This window comes from Sardina pilchardus, chromosome 1 (assembly GCF_963854185.1).
Source record: "Sardina pilchardus chromosome 1, fSarPil1.1, whole genome shotgun sequence".
NCBI lineage: Eukaryota > Metazoa > Chordata > Actinopteri > Clupeiformes > Clupeidae > Sardina > Sardina pilchardus.
In genome coordinates, this window is record NC_084994.1 from 38,057,257 (window position 1) to 38,077,328 (window position 20,072).

At 43.8% G+C, this 20,072-nt stretch overlaps 2 protein-coding genes and 1 long non-coding RNA gene across 3 annotated transcripts in view; all 3 read left to right on the forward strand.

Annotated features, from left to right (window-relative positions):
• LOC134089702 (ribonuclease inhibitor-like) overlaps positions 1-20,072 on the forward strand; it is a 57,325-nt gene that overhangs the window by 22,527 nt on the left and 14,726 nt on the right. The window lies entirely within an intron of this gene.
• Positions 1,866-3,159, forward strand: LOC134089737 (uncharacterized). Its single transcript, XR_009940122.1, has 4 exons — positions 1,866-1,938; positions 2,395-2,434; positions 2,559-2,729; positions 3,046-3,159. It is a non-coding gene; the product is annotated as an uncharacterized LOC134089737 (long non-coding RNA).
• LOC134089690 (NLR family CARD domain-containing protein 3-like) lies at positions 5,343-10,890 on the forward strand. The gene is made up of 6 exons (XM_062544138.1): positions 5,343-5,529; positions 6,168-7,971; positions 9,185-9,355; positions 9,458-9,628; positions 9,904-10,074; positions 10,756-10,890. The coding sequence occupies exons 1-6, from the start codon at positions 5,370-5,372 to the stop codon at positions 10,790-10,792; spliced, it is 2,514 nt and encodes an 837-aa protein (XP_062400122.1). The 5' UTR covers positions 5,343-5,369; the 3' UTR covers positions 10,793-10,890.

The following is a 20,072-nucleotide window of genomic DNA, read 5'->3' on the forward strand; positions in this document are numbered from 1 at the left end:
TGAATGCTCCAGGCATATCTGTAAAAAGCTAGTACTCAAGAAGGCAAAATCATGTAAAAAAAAATATTATGCTATACAGGAGAGTGTGTTGAACAACTCTATGTTTTCAGAAATTAAATCGGATGTAAAATGGAGTTTGTAGACCCTAAAGCAACTGTCCACGTATGTGGACGTTGCGCAACAGAGGAGTTAAATGGCCAAAATTAAGATTTTGGAACTAGGACTTTTTTTTTTTTTTTTTTTTCAAATATGATTTTAATTGCTTTAAATTACAAAGAAACAAACATTTGGTAAACATATTTATAAATAATGACCTAATTACATGTGGTAATGCCAAGGTGGTATGGTAATATGGGGGTAGTAGAGGGTTGGGTGGGTAGTAGAGGGGTGGGTATGAGAGTACTAGAGGGGTGGGTGGATTAGTAGTAGAGGGGTGGGTAGTAGGGATGTAGTAGAGGGGTGGTTGGGTAGTGGTAGAGGTGGGTAATATGGGGGTAGTAGAGGGGTGGGTGAGGGTCGGTGAGCAATAATGGGGGTAGTAGAGGGGTTGGGCGGGTAGTATGGAGGTAGTAGAGAGGTGGGTGGGTAGTATGGGGGTAGTAGAGGGCTGGGTGGGTAGTATGGAGGAAGTAGAGGGCCAAAGTTTCCACATTTTCTGTCATTACATTTTTTCTTTTTTACCCCTTTGTTGCGCACTGTCCACATACGTGGACAGTAACATAACTTCTATATAAAAGCATATTTTTAAAAAATTCCAACTGATTTTCAATATTTGGCTCATATAGAGTAATAAAATCAATACTAAAAAAATCTAGACACTTTTTTTCATAATGCGTGCATGAAAGGGTTAAATTATAACTATGACAATGTTGCTCAAAACCACATTGAAATATAAAGATAGCGAGTGACTGTTGGTCTGTGGGCTGTAGTTTGACAATCAGCACCCCTACTGTAATGCCCTAAAACCTTATGCAATGTAGTTAAAGAAAATGCATGTTACAAGGCTGACTAAAGGTTGCAAGAGCCTTGTCATCATTCAACAAAATCCTGTTACATTATTCAACAGCTCAGTCAGACAGCTGGTAGGCTATACTAACCTCTCTGAGGAGGATGTTCTGGTGACATTGCTTCTTCCTCTCCTGATCACTCTGTCGGCATAACTGGAACAACAAACAAGTTGACTTTAGATAGGCCACACTCTTTCAGCATAATTTTAAATCTAGGCAAACATCTCAAACGTCTCTTAGTTCGGACCTTTAAGACAACGAGTATGCTGACTAGACATCCACTTAACTTTGTGTCTTATTTGATGCATAAGAAATTATTCAGCTCTCATTGATGTCCTGACCTGTCTTTCATAAACTCCATTTTAGAGAAATAATGAGCAATAGACAAATAGACAGAGTTTTAGTTTAACTTAGGCTACATCACACTGAGGAGATGGAAGAATAGGCTACGCGAAAAATGTCCAAGAGAAAGTAGGCTAGAAAATGGACAGATTTCCTTTATTCTTTTCCAATTGTTGGCCTGAACTACTCCGCTCAGCCACCAGGGGAGTAGTTTTTCTACTTTACTTGGGAAAATGCTATTTGCCCATGTGATCAACGCGGACTCATAACATTCTTAAAATCAAACAAAGTGTACGAGAGGATTTAGCAGACAGGTTTCATTTCATTTTTTTTTGGTTTTGTTTTTGTTCTCCCCTTTCTCTCCTTTCCTTTTAATACACAACATAAACGTCTAAAGCTACATTGAAGCTCCACACCTAATCAACAGTTGGTGGCGGTAATGCACCAAGTTGGATGCCAACCGCCAATAAAAACTAAAGAAGAAGAAGAAGAAGATCAACGCGGAACCGGTGAAAACGAAAACGAAAGTAGGCCTAGTAGGAAGACTACGAGGGCAAGTCGCGCATCAATTGTCATCAATTGTATGTCGGTAAGTAGCCTAGGCTATACATACACAATTACAATTACGGTTGTAGGCTACCCGATAGATGTAGTGATTGGTTTGTTCGTGGAGAAGATATTACCCTAGGCGAGGAGGGGATCATCAACAACCGGAGACGAGACGGAACAGAGTTGATGATGGCGGCGGCCTACTGTAGCCTACGTGAAATAGTAGCCTAGAGTAGGCCTACTTTTCACAATTTACAAATCTTGACTCAGATATTGCAGCCGTGAACATGAGAGAAATATCTTGCTATTATGCGGGACTATAGACTATCGTCATGATTCATCGACTGTAGCCTAAGTGGGTCCAGTGTAGGCTAGTAGTTAGGCCTAATATTGGTAGAGTAGCTAGCCTACAGTTGGGACGTGTGAACAGTTGAGACGTGGGCTTAAGTTGTTGTTTTTATCCCCCCTACTTCGTCTATTATTAACGGTGGAGCAGAAATGAACCCAGATCTGATTGGTCCACACAGCTGCTAAAAGTAAGCACTTCATCATCAACCTTGATGTGTCTTTATGCCGTCCTCTCTTTCTCTATTTCTCTCTATCTCTTTACCTTTATTTCCTGTATTTACTGATTGATTGATTGATTGATTGATTGATTAGGATGGATCTCCCTCAAGAGGGTGAGGATGTTGCCAGCGATGTTGTCAGTGCAAATCAGACAGGCAGAGTAGCATGTGCTGTATCCAGCTACGTGTCCATGAATAATGAGTCCGTTACTCATGGACATCAGGGGGTCAGCAAAGGACAAAGGCTAAGCGTACACAGTGCAGGGTGAGTTACAGTAAACACGCACGCATGCACGCACACACACACACACACACACACACACACACACACACACACACACACACACACACACACATGCACGCAGATTGACACACATTGACACTCATTGATCTCTCTCTCTCACTCACACACTCTCTCTCTCTCACACACACAGACACACAAATGTATGCAGGTCTGTAAAACTGTGTCTGTGTGTGTGTGTGTGTGTGTGTGACGTGTGTGTGTGTGTGTGTGTGTGTGTGTAGAGAGAGATATGGAGAATTGTGTTTACTAAATTTGTTGATTGATCTTGTGTATCCAGACCACAGACACACAGACCAGTGTCTCCAGTGCCCAGCTGTGTGTCTATGAAGAGTGATTGGTCCATGGAACACCCACTATATTTCAGGAGTGGACCACCACAGTCTGATCCAAAGTGAGTTTGCATACAGTATGTGTGGGAAAGTGTGTGTTTGTGTGTCTGTGTGTGTCTGCTGGTGGAGCTGTTGGAGAGAGGCAACATTTGAAACATGAAGAATCACATACACACATACAGCATGTATGTAGGGAGCCGCTTGGGAAATAATTCATATGCACACTCACGTACACAACAAACTAACACACACCCATGCATAGACAAATACAGACACACACACACACACACACACACACACACATTCACACAGATGGACACACAGATTGACACACATTGACACACATTGATCTCTCTCTCTCTCACTCACACTCTCTCTCTCTCTCACACACACACAGACACACAAATGTATGCAGGTCTGTAAAACTGTGTCTGTGTGTGTGTGTGTGTGTGTGTGTGTGTGACGTGTGTGTGTGTGTGTGTGTGTGTGTGTAGAGAGATATGGAGAATTGTGTTTACTAAATTTGTTGATTGATCTTGTGTATCCAGACCACAGACACACAGACCAGTGTCTCCAGTGCCCAGCTGTGTGTCCATGAAGAGTGACTGGTCCATGGAACACCCACTATATTTCAGGAGTGGACCACCACAGTCTGATCCAAAGTGAGTTTGCATACAGTATGTGTGGGAAAGTGTGTGTTTGTGTGTCTGTGTGTGTCTGCTGGTGGAGCTGTTGGAGAGAGGCAACATTTGAAACATGAAGAATCACATACACACATACAGCATGTATGTAGGGAGCCGCTTGGGAAATAATTCATATGCACACTCACGTACACAACAAACTAACACACACCCATGCATAGACAAATACAGACACACACACACACACACACACACACACACATTCACACAGATGGACACACAGATTGACACACATTGACACACATTGATCTCTCTCTCTCTCACTCACACTCTCTCTCTCTCTCACACACACACAGACACACAAATGTATGCAGGTCTGTAAAACTGTGTCTGTGTGTGTGTGTGTGTGTGTGTGTGTGTGACGTGTGTGTGTGTGTGTGTGTGTGTGTGTAGAGAGATATGGAGAATTGTGTTTACTAAATTTGTTGATTGATCTTGTGTATCCAGACCACAGACACACAGACCAGTGTCTCCAGTGCCCAGCTGTGTGTCCATGAAGAGTGACTGGTCCATGGAACACCCACTATATTTCAGGAGTGGACCACCACAGTCTGATCCAAAGTGAGATTGCAGAAACAATGTTTTACATTTCAAAATGTTTGGATTGTGTGTGTGTGTGTGTGTGTGTGTGTGTGTGTGTGTGTGTGTGTGTGTGTGTGTGTGTGTGTGTGTGTGTGTGTGTGTGTGTGTGTGTGTGTGTGTGTGTGTGTGTGTGTGTGTGTGTGTGTGTGTGTGTGTGTGTGTGTGTGTGTGTGTGTGTGTGTGTGTGTGTGTGTGTGTGTGTGTGTGTGTGTGTGTGTGTGTGTGTGTGTGTAGAGAGATATGGAGAATTGTGTTTGCTAAATTTGTTGATTGTGCCTATCTTGTGTATCCAGACCACAGACACACAGACCAGTGTCTCCAGTGCCCAGCTGTGTGTCCATGAAGAGTGACTGGTCCATGGAACACCCACTATATTTCAGGAGTGGACCACCACAGTCTGATCCAAAGTGAGTATGACTTCTGGTCATATAAAGTTAGTGTTAATTGTGTGATGTAATTGTGGTCCCAATATCAAACACTGATTATGCCTTTTCTGCCATAATCAAGTTGCCATATTTTTTTTCTGCAATGGGTTTAGGAGTAATCTGACCCAGGATCAGTCCAGGTGTGGAGTGTGTGAGCAGCTACTGAGGGACCCAGTCATCACCAGCTGTGGACACAGTTTCTGCAGGCAGTGCATCAGCAGCTACTGGAGCCAGTCTGGTCCATCAGGAGACTACAGCTGCCCCCAGTGCAGAAAGAGACCCAGAACACAACCCACTATAACTATGGCACAGTCACTGTTATACCCACCTACAGCCATGACACAGCCACACCTATGCCTACCAACAGCCATGGCACAACCTCACCTATACCCACCTACAGCCATGACTCTACCTCACCTATACCCACCTTCAGACATAGCACAACCTTTGTCATACCAGCACAGTGAAATGGCACTTCATCTGAACCCATCTGCAAACATGGCACACGTTCCTCCATCCCCACACACAGACAGGGGACAGCATCCTCAGTACTCAGACTCAGCCATGGGGCAGCATAATCATCCACACATCCAGCACCCTCTTTATCCACACATCCACGCGGCACAGATCTCTCCACTGTCTCCTTTAGATGAGCACACAGTCATGAGAGGCAGCACCCATCTGCAAACTGAGCATGCTCCAGTCAAAAGGGACAAACTAACAGGTGAGGCTTGAAGATCAGAGTCTAAGAGCAAGATTCATGCTGACTACGAAGACCATTTTTATTTTGAAGATATCAGAAAAATGGTGCTGACATTTTATCAGCTGATACTGTATTGTAACACTTGGGCTACACCGGGTCTGCAACTGAAGCGCTAGTAATAAAGATAATATTTGTAGAAGACTATGCTCCATCCACATAGCGTAATAATAGTTGTTGAAGACTGTGCTGCATTCACATATTTGTAGAAGACTATGCTCCATCCACATAGTATAATAATAGTTGTAGAAGACTGTGCTACATTCACACAGCATAATAACAGCTGTAGAAGACTATTATCCGATACACATAGCGCAATAATAGTTGTAGAAGAAGGTTGATTTTTTTCGAACATATGTGCGGCTACCACGTCTGGTGTAGCCAGTTCTAGTGATTACAGTGGAGGCTGATTGTTGCAGCAGATGCAATGTGAACATACAGTAGCTTCCCTGTTTGGCTGAAAATATGTCTGTTAGAAACACTGACCAATTATTTACAATTATTTACGGAATTATACATGGAAATGAGTGTCTCTCATGCCCATTGCATGAGACTTGAGAATGTTTGTTTGACTGTTTGTTTATTTGTGTCGTGCCAAACAGATGACCGTGTCCTGAACAAAGTGCTGAAGACCCATAAAGTTAATATGAAGAGGAGGTTTGAGAGCATATGTGAAGGCATCATCAGGTCAGGGACTCAAACACTTCTGAACAAGATCTACACAGAGCTCTACATCACAGAGGGAGAGAGTGAAGATGTGAATAATGAGCATGAGGTTTGGCAGGTAGAGTCAGCATCCAGGCCACAAAAAACAGAAGATACAGCAATCAGCTGCAATGATATTTTCAATCCCTTACCTGGACAGGAGAGACACATCAGAATGGTCATGACCAAGGGGATTGCTGGCATTGGAAAAACTGTCTCAGTGCAGAAGTTCATCCTTGACTGGGCAGAGGAGAGAGCTAACCAGGATATAGATTTCATGTTTGTGCTTCCGTTCCGTGAGCTGAATTTGGTCAAACATGATCAGTACAGTCTTCACAGGCTCCTGCTTGACTTCCACCCTGAGCTTAGGGAGCTACTGGATGGTGAATACAAAGATTGTCACATTGTGTTCATCTTTGATGGTCTGGATGAGAGTCGACTTCCACTGAATTTCCAAGAGAATCAGAGGTTGTCTGATGTAGCACAAACATCATCTGTGGATATGCTGATGACGAGCCTCATTCAGGGAACTCTGATTCCCTCTGCTCTCATCTGGATAACCTCCCGACCAGCAGCAACCAATCAGATCCCTTCTCAGTGCATCAGTCAGGTCACAGAAGTACGAGGATTCAATGACCCACAGAAGGAAGAGTACTTCAGGAAGAGAGTCAGTGACCAGAATCAAGCCAACAGAATCATCTCACACATTAAGGCATCTAGGAGTCTCCACATCATGTGCCACATGCCAGTCTTCTGTTGGATCTCAGCCACTGTCCTTCAGCAGATACTGGAACAAGATGATGGGAAGGAAGCCCCCAAAACTCTGACTGAGATGTTCATACACTTTCTGCTCATCCAGACCACCAGGAAGGGCCAGAAATATCAAGAAGAAAGTGAGACAGATAGACAGAGGCTCCTGGAATCACATAAGGGTGTGATATTGAAACTGGCAGAGCTGGCTTTCAAGCATCTAGAGAATGGCAACCTCATGTTCTATGAGGAAGACCTGAGAGTGTGTGGCATTGATGTCAGTGAAGCCTCAGTGTACTCTGGCATGTGCACTGAGATCTTCAGGGAGGAATGTGTGTTCTACCACAAGAAGGTGTACTGCTTTGTTCATCTGAGCATTCAGGAGTTCCTGGCAGCCATGTTTGTGTTTCACTCTTACATGTCAGGACATATGGAGGCACTGAAAACCTTCCTCGCTAAAAAACACAGAGACAATCAAGCTTCCCCTCCTTTGCATATCCTGTTGAAGAGTGCTGTGGATAAGGCTTTGGACAGCAAGAATGGACACTTGGACCTTTTCCTCCGCTTCCTTGTAGGCATCTCAGTGAAGAGCAATCAAGCCCTCTTGCAAGGCTTGTTGACAAACACACACAGTAGCTCAGAGAGCATCAAGAAAACATGTAGCTATATCAAGATTATTAAGAGGAGGGACCTGTCACCTGAAAGATGCATCAATCTTTTTCACTGCTTATTTGAAATGAATGATCAATCCCTACATAAAGATCTTCAGAAATATCTCAAATCTCCAGATGGCTTCTCGGGTGAATTGAGACCTGCCCACTGTTCAGCACTGGCCCACATGCTACTGACGTCTGAGGAGGTGCTGGATGAGTTTGACCTGAAGAAATACAAAACATCAGAGGAGGGATGGAGGAGACTGGTGCCAGCTGTGAGATGCTGCAGAAAGGCTCTGTGAGTATCACTATACTTCTTTTCTGAGTTAATTTATTTCATGTCCAATGTGTAGGCCAGTAGTGATTCATATGCAAGTCATAATGGGAATAGCCTACACAGAGAAATCTACAGTAAGATACATTTGCACCTGTATTCTGTATTTAACAACACCTGACGTCCAGCAGTTTTGCAGAATGTCAGGATGTGGGTTTGAGCACAGAGACCTGTCAAATGAGGAGGCACAGGTCAATAGGTCATCGATAGTCCACAATAGGCAGAGCGTAAGTTTCAGAATACAGTTCATTCAGCACAGGGAAATGTTAGCATAAGAGAATTCTCAAATTGAGACAGGGGAGTTCAGTCTACAAGCATAAAGGTCCAGGGCTTATGTTGTGTAATTCCAAAAACAGAGAAGATTAACAGAAAAATCAGTTCACAAGAGAGAGAGGTCCAATAGTAAGTCTGCTTGCAATGAGTAATCCTCACAGAAGTTCGTCAGATGAACAGATTCCACCACGTCAGCTTGAGCAGGCACTGGAAGATCTTGTTGAAGCACTGAAGTCAGTCTCAGCTCAGCTTACACATTTACCAAATGAGTCATGTGGTGATTCCACTTATTGAATCACAGGTAAACTGAAAAGCTCAGACAAAATGTGATTGAGAATAATGTCTCCACCCAGTGGTGACTATCAGGAACTGTGCGAGGTCTGACAGGTTAAATACATTCTTTTATGTTTCAATGGTAAGTGAGACACATACATGAACTGTTCCATCATGAAATACTTCAACATCAAATCAAATCAATCCACACATAACTCGTTTGGCAGGTTTACATTATTGTTATTATCTGTTTAACAGAGAGACTTCCTCAGTATTGGGTTTGCATTATGAGAATACTCCATGTTATATGGAGGTGTATGGTATAAATGGGGTGTAAAACACTGAATATCATTTTCTCCAGTCTGAACTGTCTAAGTAAATCAGGCTTTTGCTCATGCAGCTCTGGGTTAATCACACTGCTCAGTCTTTAGTGGTGGTTTGTCTGTGGTTGGGCAGCATTAACTCTGCGTGGTATTCAGGGCTCATATATTATTCTCTCCTCTTATTCCCCTTAGTAGTTTTCTTTTGGCCTGGTACTGTATGTGGGGCAGTTATATCATTTTCCTCTCACTCTTCCTGCAGATTTGAACATGACACATTACCTTTTTATCATCGTTTTCCTCCCTTTCAGACTTGCTGACTGTAAGCTGTCAAAGAAGTCCTGTGAAATTGTGGCCTCAGCTCTGCAGTCTTCAAACTCCCCCTTAAGAGAGCTGGACCTGAGTCAGAATGACCTGCAGGAGTCAGGAGAAAAACTGATCTCTGCTCTACAGAGTTCAAACTGCAAACTGGAAGCACTGAGGTTGAGTACCATTAGATAGACAAAGACTTTTCATTGATGTATTCTATTTCTGTCTTATTTTCTGCACATGTTCTTAATCATTATGTCAACTGTACTTAACAGGCTTGTTGGCTGTGGACTCACTGAAAAGTCCAGTGATATTTTGGCCTTTGCTCTGCAGTCAGTAAACTCCCATCTGAGAGAGCTGGACCTGAGTAAGAATTCTCTGGGGGATTGTGGAGGAAAGCTGGGCTCTGAAGCAATGAATCCACTCTGTAAGATGGAGACACTCAGGTCGGTGTTACTGAGTCAATTCTGTTTCTCTAATGCTTTACAAGGACCCAATATATTTGAAGTACTTGTGTGTTACATTATTTCTTTCTTGTCTGGTGTTGTAAACAGTACAAGGAAATCATATTGGATTATATTGTCATTACATTGTATTACAAGAGTTGTCAGATAAGATTGTGAGGTTGAGGTGTGTAGATTTCCACACATTTTCCTCTCACTCTTCCTGCAGATTTGAACATGACACATTACCTTTTCATCATCGTTTTCCTCTCTTACAGACTTGCTGACTGTAAGCTGTCAAAGAAGTCCTGTGAAATTGTGGCCTCAGCTCTGCAGTCTGCAAACTCCCCTTTAAGAGAGCTGGACCTGAGTCAGAATTACCTGCAGGCGTCAGGAGAAAAACTGCTCTCTGCTCTACAGAGTCCAAACTGCAAACTAGAGACTCTGAGGTCAGTAATATTTTTGATGGCATTGACAGGCACTAATATTGTAGAGTATTTGTCAGACTGGTGTCAAAAGTAGACTGTGCAAACCAGACAATAAGAGCGTCACGGTTTTACTCTTGATAGATACAGTCCCCTCCATAAGTATTGGAAGACATGCTAAAGTTGACTATGCAAAGGAATATAAAATCATCTTTTGAAAATTGGTCTTAATGCCTTAAATAAAGAACATGAGGAAATATCCATCCTTTAAGGATATCAATTTTCTTTGTGAATGAATAATGCATCGTAAATAAATGAACGTTTTCCTTAAAATACAGGGGTCATTAGTATTGGAACCCCTGTGTTAACCCTATGTGTTAAAATCCCATAGAGGCAGGCAGATTTTTATTTTTTATTTTTTGCTTTTTAAATGCCAGTTATTTCATGGATCCAGGACACTATGCACCCTGGCCTTTTGAATGAAAATAGCCCCACATCATCACATACCCTTCACCATACCTAGAGATTGGTTTGGTTTTATTTCAGTTAGCCTATTAGCTGGTTTGATTTGCACTGAGCTCAATGAGAATGAAACCAACTAATGGGCTAAACACATTTCCAAAAGATGATTTTATATTCCTCTTTGTAGTCAACTTTATTGTTCCAATACTTATGGAGGTAACTGTATATTGTCTTTGATTTCAGTATTTGTGATTCTGTTTTACAGACTGGTTGGCTGTAAACTGAGGGGAAGATTTCTGGCCTTGGCCCACCACGGGGCAAACCCCCACCTGAGAGAGCTGGACATGAGTGACAGTGAGCTTGAGGACTGTGGAGGAGAACTGATCCATCAACCACTGAATCAAGACTGTAAAGTGAGGTCTGTATTTTGCACAGTGCACACAGACTGGTAATTCTGCTTGAAGTAATAAACGGCTAACACCTTTATTTACCATTTCATATTTGGGAATGTAAGGAGTGTAGAGGACATGTTGCTCATGGTGTTTTCCTCTCTTTCTGTAGACTTACCAGGTGTAAACTCAAATACAGCTACTCTGAGGTTGTGGTCTCAGTTCTTCAGTCATATATTTCTCAACTGGGTGAGTTGGACATGAGAGGCTGCGATCTTCAAACATCAGAAGAGGAGTTGCTCTCTAGTCTTAGAAACCCAAACTGCCAACTGGAGAAACTGAGGTCAGTAAAACTCTGAAGGACACATAGGCCTTCTCTACACACATTCACATGTTGGACTGTAACGGTGCTACTGCCCGTTACCACCACACGATCACATGCATACAAGCCAAACACGCACACAGTTTCAAATACGACGCTTTATTTTTCACACGAACATAACTCTACAGCTCATCACTCGACAGCGGTTGTAACCGGTATCTGCAAGACATAAACAAACATAACTACATTAGTGACGAGCCTTACATACAACGGGATGTGTAAGGACTACGGACAGTAAACAAACAACAAAACGAACTCTTACTGTACCTTGCAGCCGGTGCGTGGTTTACTTCCGTGTCTGGGCAAAGAATTCGACGGCAGCTCCCGAGGGGCATTTGAACTTTGGGCGGGGTGACGTCATAGCATGGACTGATAGTTGTGTGTGTGAGAAGAGGGGTGTTTGGGGCGTATGAGTTATTTATGGTTATTTATGGTGATGTGAGGTGATGTGTGGTGCTGGTTTAGTAAATGATGTGCTGCTAATATGGGATCGACTGTATTTATTGATATTGGAAAGTGGAATGTATATTTGTATAGTTAATTGATTTGGGCAAGAGTGGCCAAAGCCTTTCCTGCCACAGTGCATCTCAGAGTCGTGTCAGCATGGGGTTTGTCCAGGAGGACCGATTGTCCCCTTGGATTATTTATCCACACACACACACACACACACACACACACACACACACACAGTTTATGAACCTGTTTCCTTTGTTTACTAATCCATGTGCATGGTTCCTATCATGTCCCCTGTTTCTGAGTTCTGATTTCTAATCTGTAACATGGTGGTCATTGAACAGGGTTGGACTCTTCACTGGTGTTATGTACTTTGGTGGATTGATTAACAGCAGATTTCATTAATCACACAATGACAACATTGCTACTTTACACTTCAATTGATACGTCTTCTCTGATTGTCACTCATTGTAATTCTCTGTTACATGGGTTATGATCTTACAGACTTGTTGGCTGTAAACTGAGGGGAAGTTATCTGGCCTTGGCCCACCAGGGGGCAAACCCCCACCTGAGAGAGCTGGACATGAGTGACAGTGAGCTTGAGGACCATGGAGGAGAACTGCTCCATCAACCACTGAATCAAGACTGTAAAGTGAGGTCTGTATTTTGCACAGTGCACACAGACTGGTATTTCTGCTTGAAGTAATAAACAGCTAACACCTTTATTTACCATTTCATATTTGGGAATGTAAGGAGTATACAGTAGAGGACATGTTGCTCATGGTGTTCTCCTCTCTTTCTGTAGACTTACCAGGTGTAAACTCAAACACAGCTCCTCTGAGGTTGTGGTCTCAGTTCTGCAATCATATATTTCTCAACTGAGTGAGTTGGACATGAGTGGCTGTGATCTGCAAACATCAGAAGAGGAGTTGCTCTCTGGTCTTAAAAACCCAAACTGCCAACTGGAGAAACTGAGGTCAGTAAAACTCTGAAGGACACATAGGCCTTCTCTACAGTGCACATTCACATGTTGGACTGTAACGGTGCTACTGCCCGTTACCACTACACAATCACATGCATACAATCCAAACACGCACACAGTTTCAAACACGACGCTTTATTTTTCACACGAACATAGCTCCCCAGATAGCAAAACTACACTGGGACGGAACTGGGCCACATCTACCACAACATTCGGCACGGATCTGCATAATGGACCTGATCCGGCGTCCAAACGCACATCGGTCCAAAATTGTTTTGGATCCGTTTGACGGAACTGCGGCAGATACGGACTTGCACTCGTCCATGTCCGTCCCAGATAGCAAAACACACCTACCATGACATATGGCACGGATCTGAATAGTGGACCTGATCCGGCGTCCAAACGCACATCCGTCCAAAATTGTTTTGGATCCGTTTTACTGATCTGGTGCCAATAAGGGCTAAGACTGCTCCCGACAAACAAAATAACGTCCCGGCGATGATTCAGGGCATTTCAAAGAACGTATGGTCACCGCGACGGTAAAAGAGGAAAAATCGAATTTCCACTAGTTCACCCAACTAGCTTTTGCGGCGTTCAGTTCGTCGCCAAGTTCACGAATCATGTGACATTCGGTTAGCCTACTTGACTGTGGGAGTGAAACACCTGTCAGCATTGTTAAGTAGTATTAAGGTTTTAGCAGCTGTTTACAATTACACAATTATTTACACACAAATATTTCTCTTACCTGTCGTTGCGACTTGTAGATTGATGATCACGTCCAATTGACTAATCAAATGTTGAGTTAGCTGGATATTTCTACTCAGTTAGGTCTAATACTTTCACGACTACGCTGTCTTTTCCCCCTAATAAATTACTAAGTCAATGGTCATATCTGATAATGTTATTGTTCAAAACATCAGTGGAGTAGGTTAGCCTATAAGCTAAAATGTCCCAACCACATTGTTTCAAAATTCAAAACTAATATTTGCAATGCATGCTGGGAAGCAAACCTCAACAAAGTAGGCCTACTGTCAAGGACCGCTTGGCTCTTAGCAGACCCGACATAAATGGGGAGACCACACCGTAGTGTTCAATGTATAAATGATATTTATTTACATAAGAAAAGTCAGTATATGTTATTTAATCAAAGTGTAATGCGATATGTTGTCTAGGGGTAACAATAAATATAACTAAACAAAAGCTAAACGCAACGAAGACGAAGGGAGTTCTCCGCAAAGGGCTACGCAGTCGGAGAGGGCTCTCTCCATGTTCTCCCCAACGGACCACGCCACCAAATGCACCAGAGCAGAGAGCAGCAGCAAGCAGAGCAGCGAGCAAGCAGAGCAGACAGAGAGAGAGAGCAGCCATCGAAACCCAGGCGTTATAGTCCAGCCCATTAACTCCTAGGCGCCACCCTTCCACTCAGCACCCTGCAGGACATAGAAACAGGGAACACGTAGAATGAAGGGGCGGAGCCCCAGCAAGTGTCACTCAAACAGTCCTAAGACCCAGGGTCTTAACAGTGCCCCCCCCTCAAAACAGAGACCCACCTAAGTGGGACTCTGCACTAGTCAATACCAAATATTTAAACAAAACAAAAAAAACAATAAACTATTTAAAGGCATAACATCAATCCTTAGTCCACCATAATGTACAACCCAAAACCCCACTACACAACCTTAGTCTAGATGTCACACCAACCACCACCAAGTGCATTTCCCAATCTCATTTTTCCCATACCCCCAAACCTCCACTTCCTGTTCCACCAGCAATCCTGGTACCTTGGAAAGCACTTTTAAGATGAACAGCAGAAAAGGTAACGGGAACAGAAGTCATGAGACAGGAATTATTCAAGTAGTAAGGTTGCAAAACATTGGGGTTGTGTAATGTGTGCAGGTATGTTAGAGGGTTATGGTCTAAAACACCACCAATGACCATCACCCACTCCTACATACGCATCAAAATGTTCGAAGGCCCACACGACAAAACCGCCGAGGCGTTAGGGCATCACCAACACCCATGTCGCGTTCCATGATTTTGCGTCTGTCAAGGCAAACACGACAAAAACGCCGACGCATTTGCGGGGCATCACCAACATCCATGTCAACCACAGGTGGTGGCGGCGGCCTCTCTGGCCACACTCGCCCCCCTGCCAAATTATTCCCCAAAATCACGTCAACTCCCTCGACAGGCAATGACGGACTAACAGCCAAAACAACCTCTGCCTTCACAAGCTCTGACTCCAAGGCTATCCGATGCAGCGGAACAGAAATCGTATTCATCCCAAAACCTCGGATACGGACAGAAGACCCGGTGTCGGACTTATCAGAAAAAGGCAAGACAGATTTCAATATGAAGGATTCTGACGCTCCCGTGTCGCGCAAAACACGCACCGGCACTCTCTCATCGCTCCCAATCAGTGCAACAGAACCTTTCGTGATGAACGGGTTGTGGACCTCACCAACACCTCTGCAAACACGTGGTTGTTCTGAAAACATCCCCTCCCTGGCTGTGTCAGCACTCTCACTTACTGAACACAACACACTGGCATCACCACTACCTGGAGTGACATTGGATCGTCCACACAGCCGCTTCTCATAACGCCCAACCCTTGTAGCACAACCAACACCCTTTGGTGGCCACTTACCACGTCGCTTTTCCCGTAAAACAGGGCATTCATTTTTCCAGTGACCCTTCTGCAAACAGTAATTGCACATATCCTCGGACTCAATTTCCCTCATATCAGGATCATGTTTGGATGTACTAAAACGACAGGGCCGAAACGCTTCCTCATTATGGACAAGGAAACTTTTCTTGTGGACCAAAACATATTTATCAGCGAGCTCGGCTGCCTGAGCCGCTGTTGCTCTCTGCTCTGGTGCATTTGGTGGCGTGGTCCGTTGGGGAGAACATGGAGAGAGCCCTCTCCGACTGCGTAGCCCTTTGCGGAGAACTCCCTTCGTCTTCGTTGCGTTTAGCTTTTGTTTAGTTATATTTATTGTTACCCCTAGACAACATATCGCATTACACTTTGATTAAATAACATATACTGACTTTTCTTATGTAAATAAATGTCATTTATACATTGAACACTACGGTGTGGTCTCCCCATTTATGTCGGGTCTGCTAAGAGCCAAGCGGTCCTTGACATGTGGGGGCTCGTCCGGGATTTTGAACGTTTTTACTATGGAGACTGGACTAGAGTTTTGGGGTGAGGTCTGTTGTTTTGGTGAGTATGGTTGTTTAGCGTTTGGTTTTTGTTAATGTTTTTTGCAGTTCTTGGACAGATTAGTCTGCATGGAGGCTACCCCGGGGAGGGGGCACGCTTCAGATTGCTGCAGTAGGCTGTCCTTGGTTTACTGTGGTGTACTGAGTTTAGCGTTAGCCTCGAGCCCGGTATGCCTCAGAAGATATAGTGAGGTTAGTTTAGCTAATTTGGTAGGTCCAGGAACTGTTTTTCGCATTGACTTTTTGACAAACAAACATACTCACCACCCTTTTGTTTTGAGTTTTTGAATGGTGTGTACCTGAAAGTTAAAATGATCAGTGGCAGTTTGTGGCTTGTGGGAAGCCCTGTAATGTGTAGGAGCTTTGAGCTTGTTAGAGAGACCATTACTACCAATTGCCTGATTAGTGAAGTGGTAGCACTGCAGCTGTGTGTGTGTGTGTAGTGGACATGCCCACTGAGTGCATGGATATCAGCATTTATGGATGCCTAAACTATGAATGACCATGAGGGGAGTGTATTGTCTTTTGTGATGTGACCTTTAGTGTTGTGGTGGTCAGCCCATTTTTGTAAGATCACTTGTGTATGTTGCTAGCTAGGTGAATGCAGCAACTTTGTTTGTGTGGTAGTGAGCCACACTAGGTGATCAGTGTTGTGGGTGTGGCTTTCCAGAATTATTGGTCACAGGTGTGTGTGCTACATTAGATTGCAGTAACTAGTTGTGGTATGGGACCACTGTGTATGTGACCATTTGTGTGGTGACAACAGGCCACTTTTTGGTTGGGATTATTAGTTGCTACTTTTGGTTGATATGTAGTAACTTAAGTGAGTAATCCTTTTGGTTTGTGGCTGTTGTGCTCTACTTTGTGTGGGTCACGTGTTACTGTTTTCTGTGTTCTTGTGTAGCAATTTTGTGTTTGATCCTCATGTGTGCATGTGTAGTGGCATCATTGTTTGTTGGGCAAGTCCACTGAACTATTCGAGTGAGAGCATTTAGTTGGAGAGGTGTAGTGCTTGTGTGAGACTATGTGACTTTTTGGCCTGTGGCTGCAGCACCCCCATACTTGGATTTCTCTGTTCCCCTCTCCCTCTTTCTCCAGCTTTCTCCTAGGTGTGGCTGACCGAAGACTGGCGGAGATTACAGCAGAGGGGCTTTGAGTCTTTTTAGGGCTCCTAGAGGAACCCTTTTAAGGGGGGAGGTGTTACGCCCCTCTGCACCCCCACTGGCCCTGCAGTGACAGTGCAGCATCCTTTGGGTGGTGAATGGGCAAATCAGCCTAATTGTGTACACCTGAAGGTGTGCATAAGAAGCTCCTGAGTTGGCCTTCCAGGGCTGGTATTTTTCACCACACCAGAGCAAGCCATGCTCATGGGTGTGGGTGTCTTTTTCATATTGAACCCCTAGATTTTAGAGTGAATATTTATTTATTGCAATAAAAGATTATATTTTTGATAAACCCTGATGTCCGTCTCCATATTATGTTGCGGCTTCTGAGCCGGCCGTAACATACTACACAAAATATAATTAAAGTTATCAGAGAATGTCTAGGTTATATTTTATATCTAAACCATGAGGTTTATAAAGTCATAAAATTGTGATAAGCAGTATCCTTAATTATTCTGCAAAGTTTGGGGATGTTGTGAATGTCTGCCTAAAGTCATATGCAATATGGGACCCGTATTGCAGATCCGTACCACACACAAGAAGGGGACCCGTAGGCTACCACACATAAGAGGCGGAACCGCATTGCAGATCCGTACCACACACAATAAGCGGACCCATACCACACACAAGAGGCGCAACCGTATTGCAGATCCGTACCACACACAATAAGTGAGCCCGTACGGGTTCGCTTTTTGTGTGTGGTACGGATCTGCAATACGGGTCCGCTTGTGTGTGTAGTACGGGTCCGCTTGTTGTGTGTAGTACGGATCAGCAATACGGGTCCGCTTATTAAGTGTGCTACGGGTCCACTTATTCTGTGTGGTACGGATCTGCAATACGGGACCGCTTATTAGGTGAGGTACAGGTCCGCTTATTTTGTGTTGTACGGATCTTCAATACGGGTCCGCTTATTGGGTGTGGTACGGGTCTGCTTATTGTGTGTGGTACGGATCTGCAATACGGGTCTGCTTATTGGGTGTGGTACGGGTCCGCTTATTCTGTGTTCTGCGGGTCTTCGATACGGGTCCGCTTATTGGGTGTGATAGGGGTCCGCTTATTCTGTGATGTACGGATCTGCAACACGAGTCCGCTTATTGGGTGTGGGCTACATCTGGCCCACAGTCAGATACCGTAGGTCCGCTACATGCGGATCTAAAGGCTTTTATGCGGATCCGGCCCAAAGGAAATTGCTATCTGGTTCTACAGCTCATCACTCGACAGCGGTTGTAACCGGCATCTGCAAGACATAAACAATCATAACTACATTAGTGACGAGCCTTACATACAGTACAACGGGATGTCTAAGGACTACGGACAGTAAACAAACAACAAAACAAACTCTTACCTTGCAGCTGGTGCGTGGTTTTCTTCCGTGTCTGGGCAAAGGATCCGACGGCAGCTCCCGAGGGACATTTGAACTTTGGGCGGGGTGACGTCATAGCACGGACTGATAGTTGTGCGTGTGAGAAGAGGGGTGTTTGGGGCTTATGAGTTATTTATGGTTATTTTTTTATTTATTTTTTTAAGTATATTTTTTGGGCTTTTATGCCTTTAACGATAGGACAGTTGAGAGAGACAGGAAGTGAGTGGGAGAGAGCGTTGGGGTGGGATCCGGAAAGGACCACGGGGCGGGAATCGAACCCGGGTCGCCGGCATGCCCCAGCCAGTCGCGCCACGGCTGGGGCCAGTTATGGTTATTTATGGTGATGTGAGGTGATGTGTGGTGCTTTAGTAAATGATGTGCTGCTAATATGGGATTGACTGTATTTATTGATATTGGAAAGTGGAATGTATATTTGTATTGATTTGGGCAAGAGTGTAATGGGTAAGCCATGGGGATACTGTAAGTGTTTGGTGGGAGATGGCTGAAGGCAGTTGGGTCTAAGGTGGGGTAGTGAGAGTACCTATGAATAGACCTGTGGGAAATGCCTGGAACTAGTTTTTGCTATTTGTTTGCTATTTGATAGTTTGAAGTATTATTTTGAAGTCTTTAATTATTGATTTAGAATTATTATTTGGAGTTTTTCTTTTTTTTCCTCCATGATGTTTCCCGGTGCCTTTGAGGAATAAAACCTCTTGCCATTTTTCAAATCACCCTGTCTCCATTCCATTCCCCCAACGCTGTCCAGACTACACTACAGTACATGGACATAGAAGAGTGTCACCTGTTATTTCCTACTGAAATCAAAACATACATTTTTGAAACAGTGTCTTTTGTTTTTGTGTCAATGGTGACGCAAGAGAGTTGGTCCAAGACCTGTTACTTAGTATCATACTCCTTCCTGATGTGTCCCATATATAGCTCAGTTAACTGTAGAGTATATTAATAGGACAACAACAAAATCTGCGTTTCACTCTTGATTGGTCTCTGATTGCATGTTTTGTGTTACATGGTCTATATTCTTACAGACTTGTTGGCAGTAAACTGAGAGGAAGATTTCTGGCTGTGACACTTCAGTGGGCAAACTCCCACCTAAGTGAGCTGGACATCAGTGACAGTGAGCTTCAGGACTGTGGAGGAGAATTGCTCCATCAACCACTGAATCAAGACTGTAAAGTGAGGTCTGTATTTTGGACAGTGCACACAGAAAAAGTGCTTTCTGTTTTATCTAAATGTCCATATTTTTTCTGCATTTTCATATTGGGGAATATAAGGAGTATAAAGGACATGTTGCTTATGGTGTTTTCCTCTCTTTCTGTAGACTCATCAGCTGTAGACTCAAACACAGCTCCTCTGAGGTTGTGGTCTCAGTTCTGCAGTCATATATTTCTCAACTGAGTGAGTTGGACATGAGTGGCTGTGATCTGCAAACATCTGATGAGAAGCAGCTCTCTGGTCTTACAAACCCAAACTGCAAACTGGAGAAACTGAGGTCAGTAGAACTCTGACACATACTGTAGGCCTACACATGTGCACATTCACAGTGTTGAACTTAAAATAATGTCACTGTTGTTTTCTGCTA

What these genes read in the sequence shown, in the direction of transcription:
- LOC134089690 (XM_062544138.1), top strand. Translation starts at nt 5,370, where the DNA reads ATGGGGCAGCATAATCATCCACACATCCAGCACCCTCTTTATCCACAC. An exon ending in AGATGCTGCAGAAAGGCTCT is followed by an intron (nt 7,972 to 9,184) that starts GTGAGTATCACT and finishes CCTCCCTTTCAG; the next exon opens with ACTTGCTGACTGTAAGCTGT. An exon ending in TGTAAGATGGAGACACTCAG is followed by an intron (nt 9,629 to 9,903) that starts GTCGGTGTTACT and finishes CCTCTCTTACAG; the next exon opens with ACTTGCTGACTGTAAGCTGT.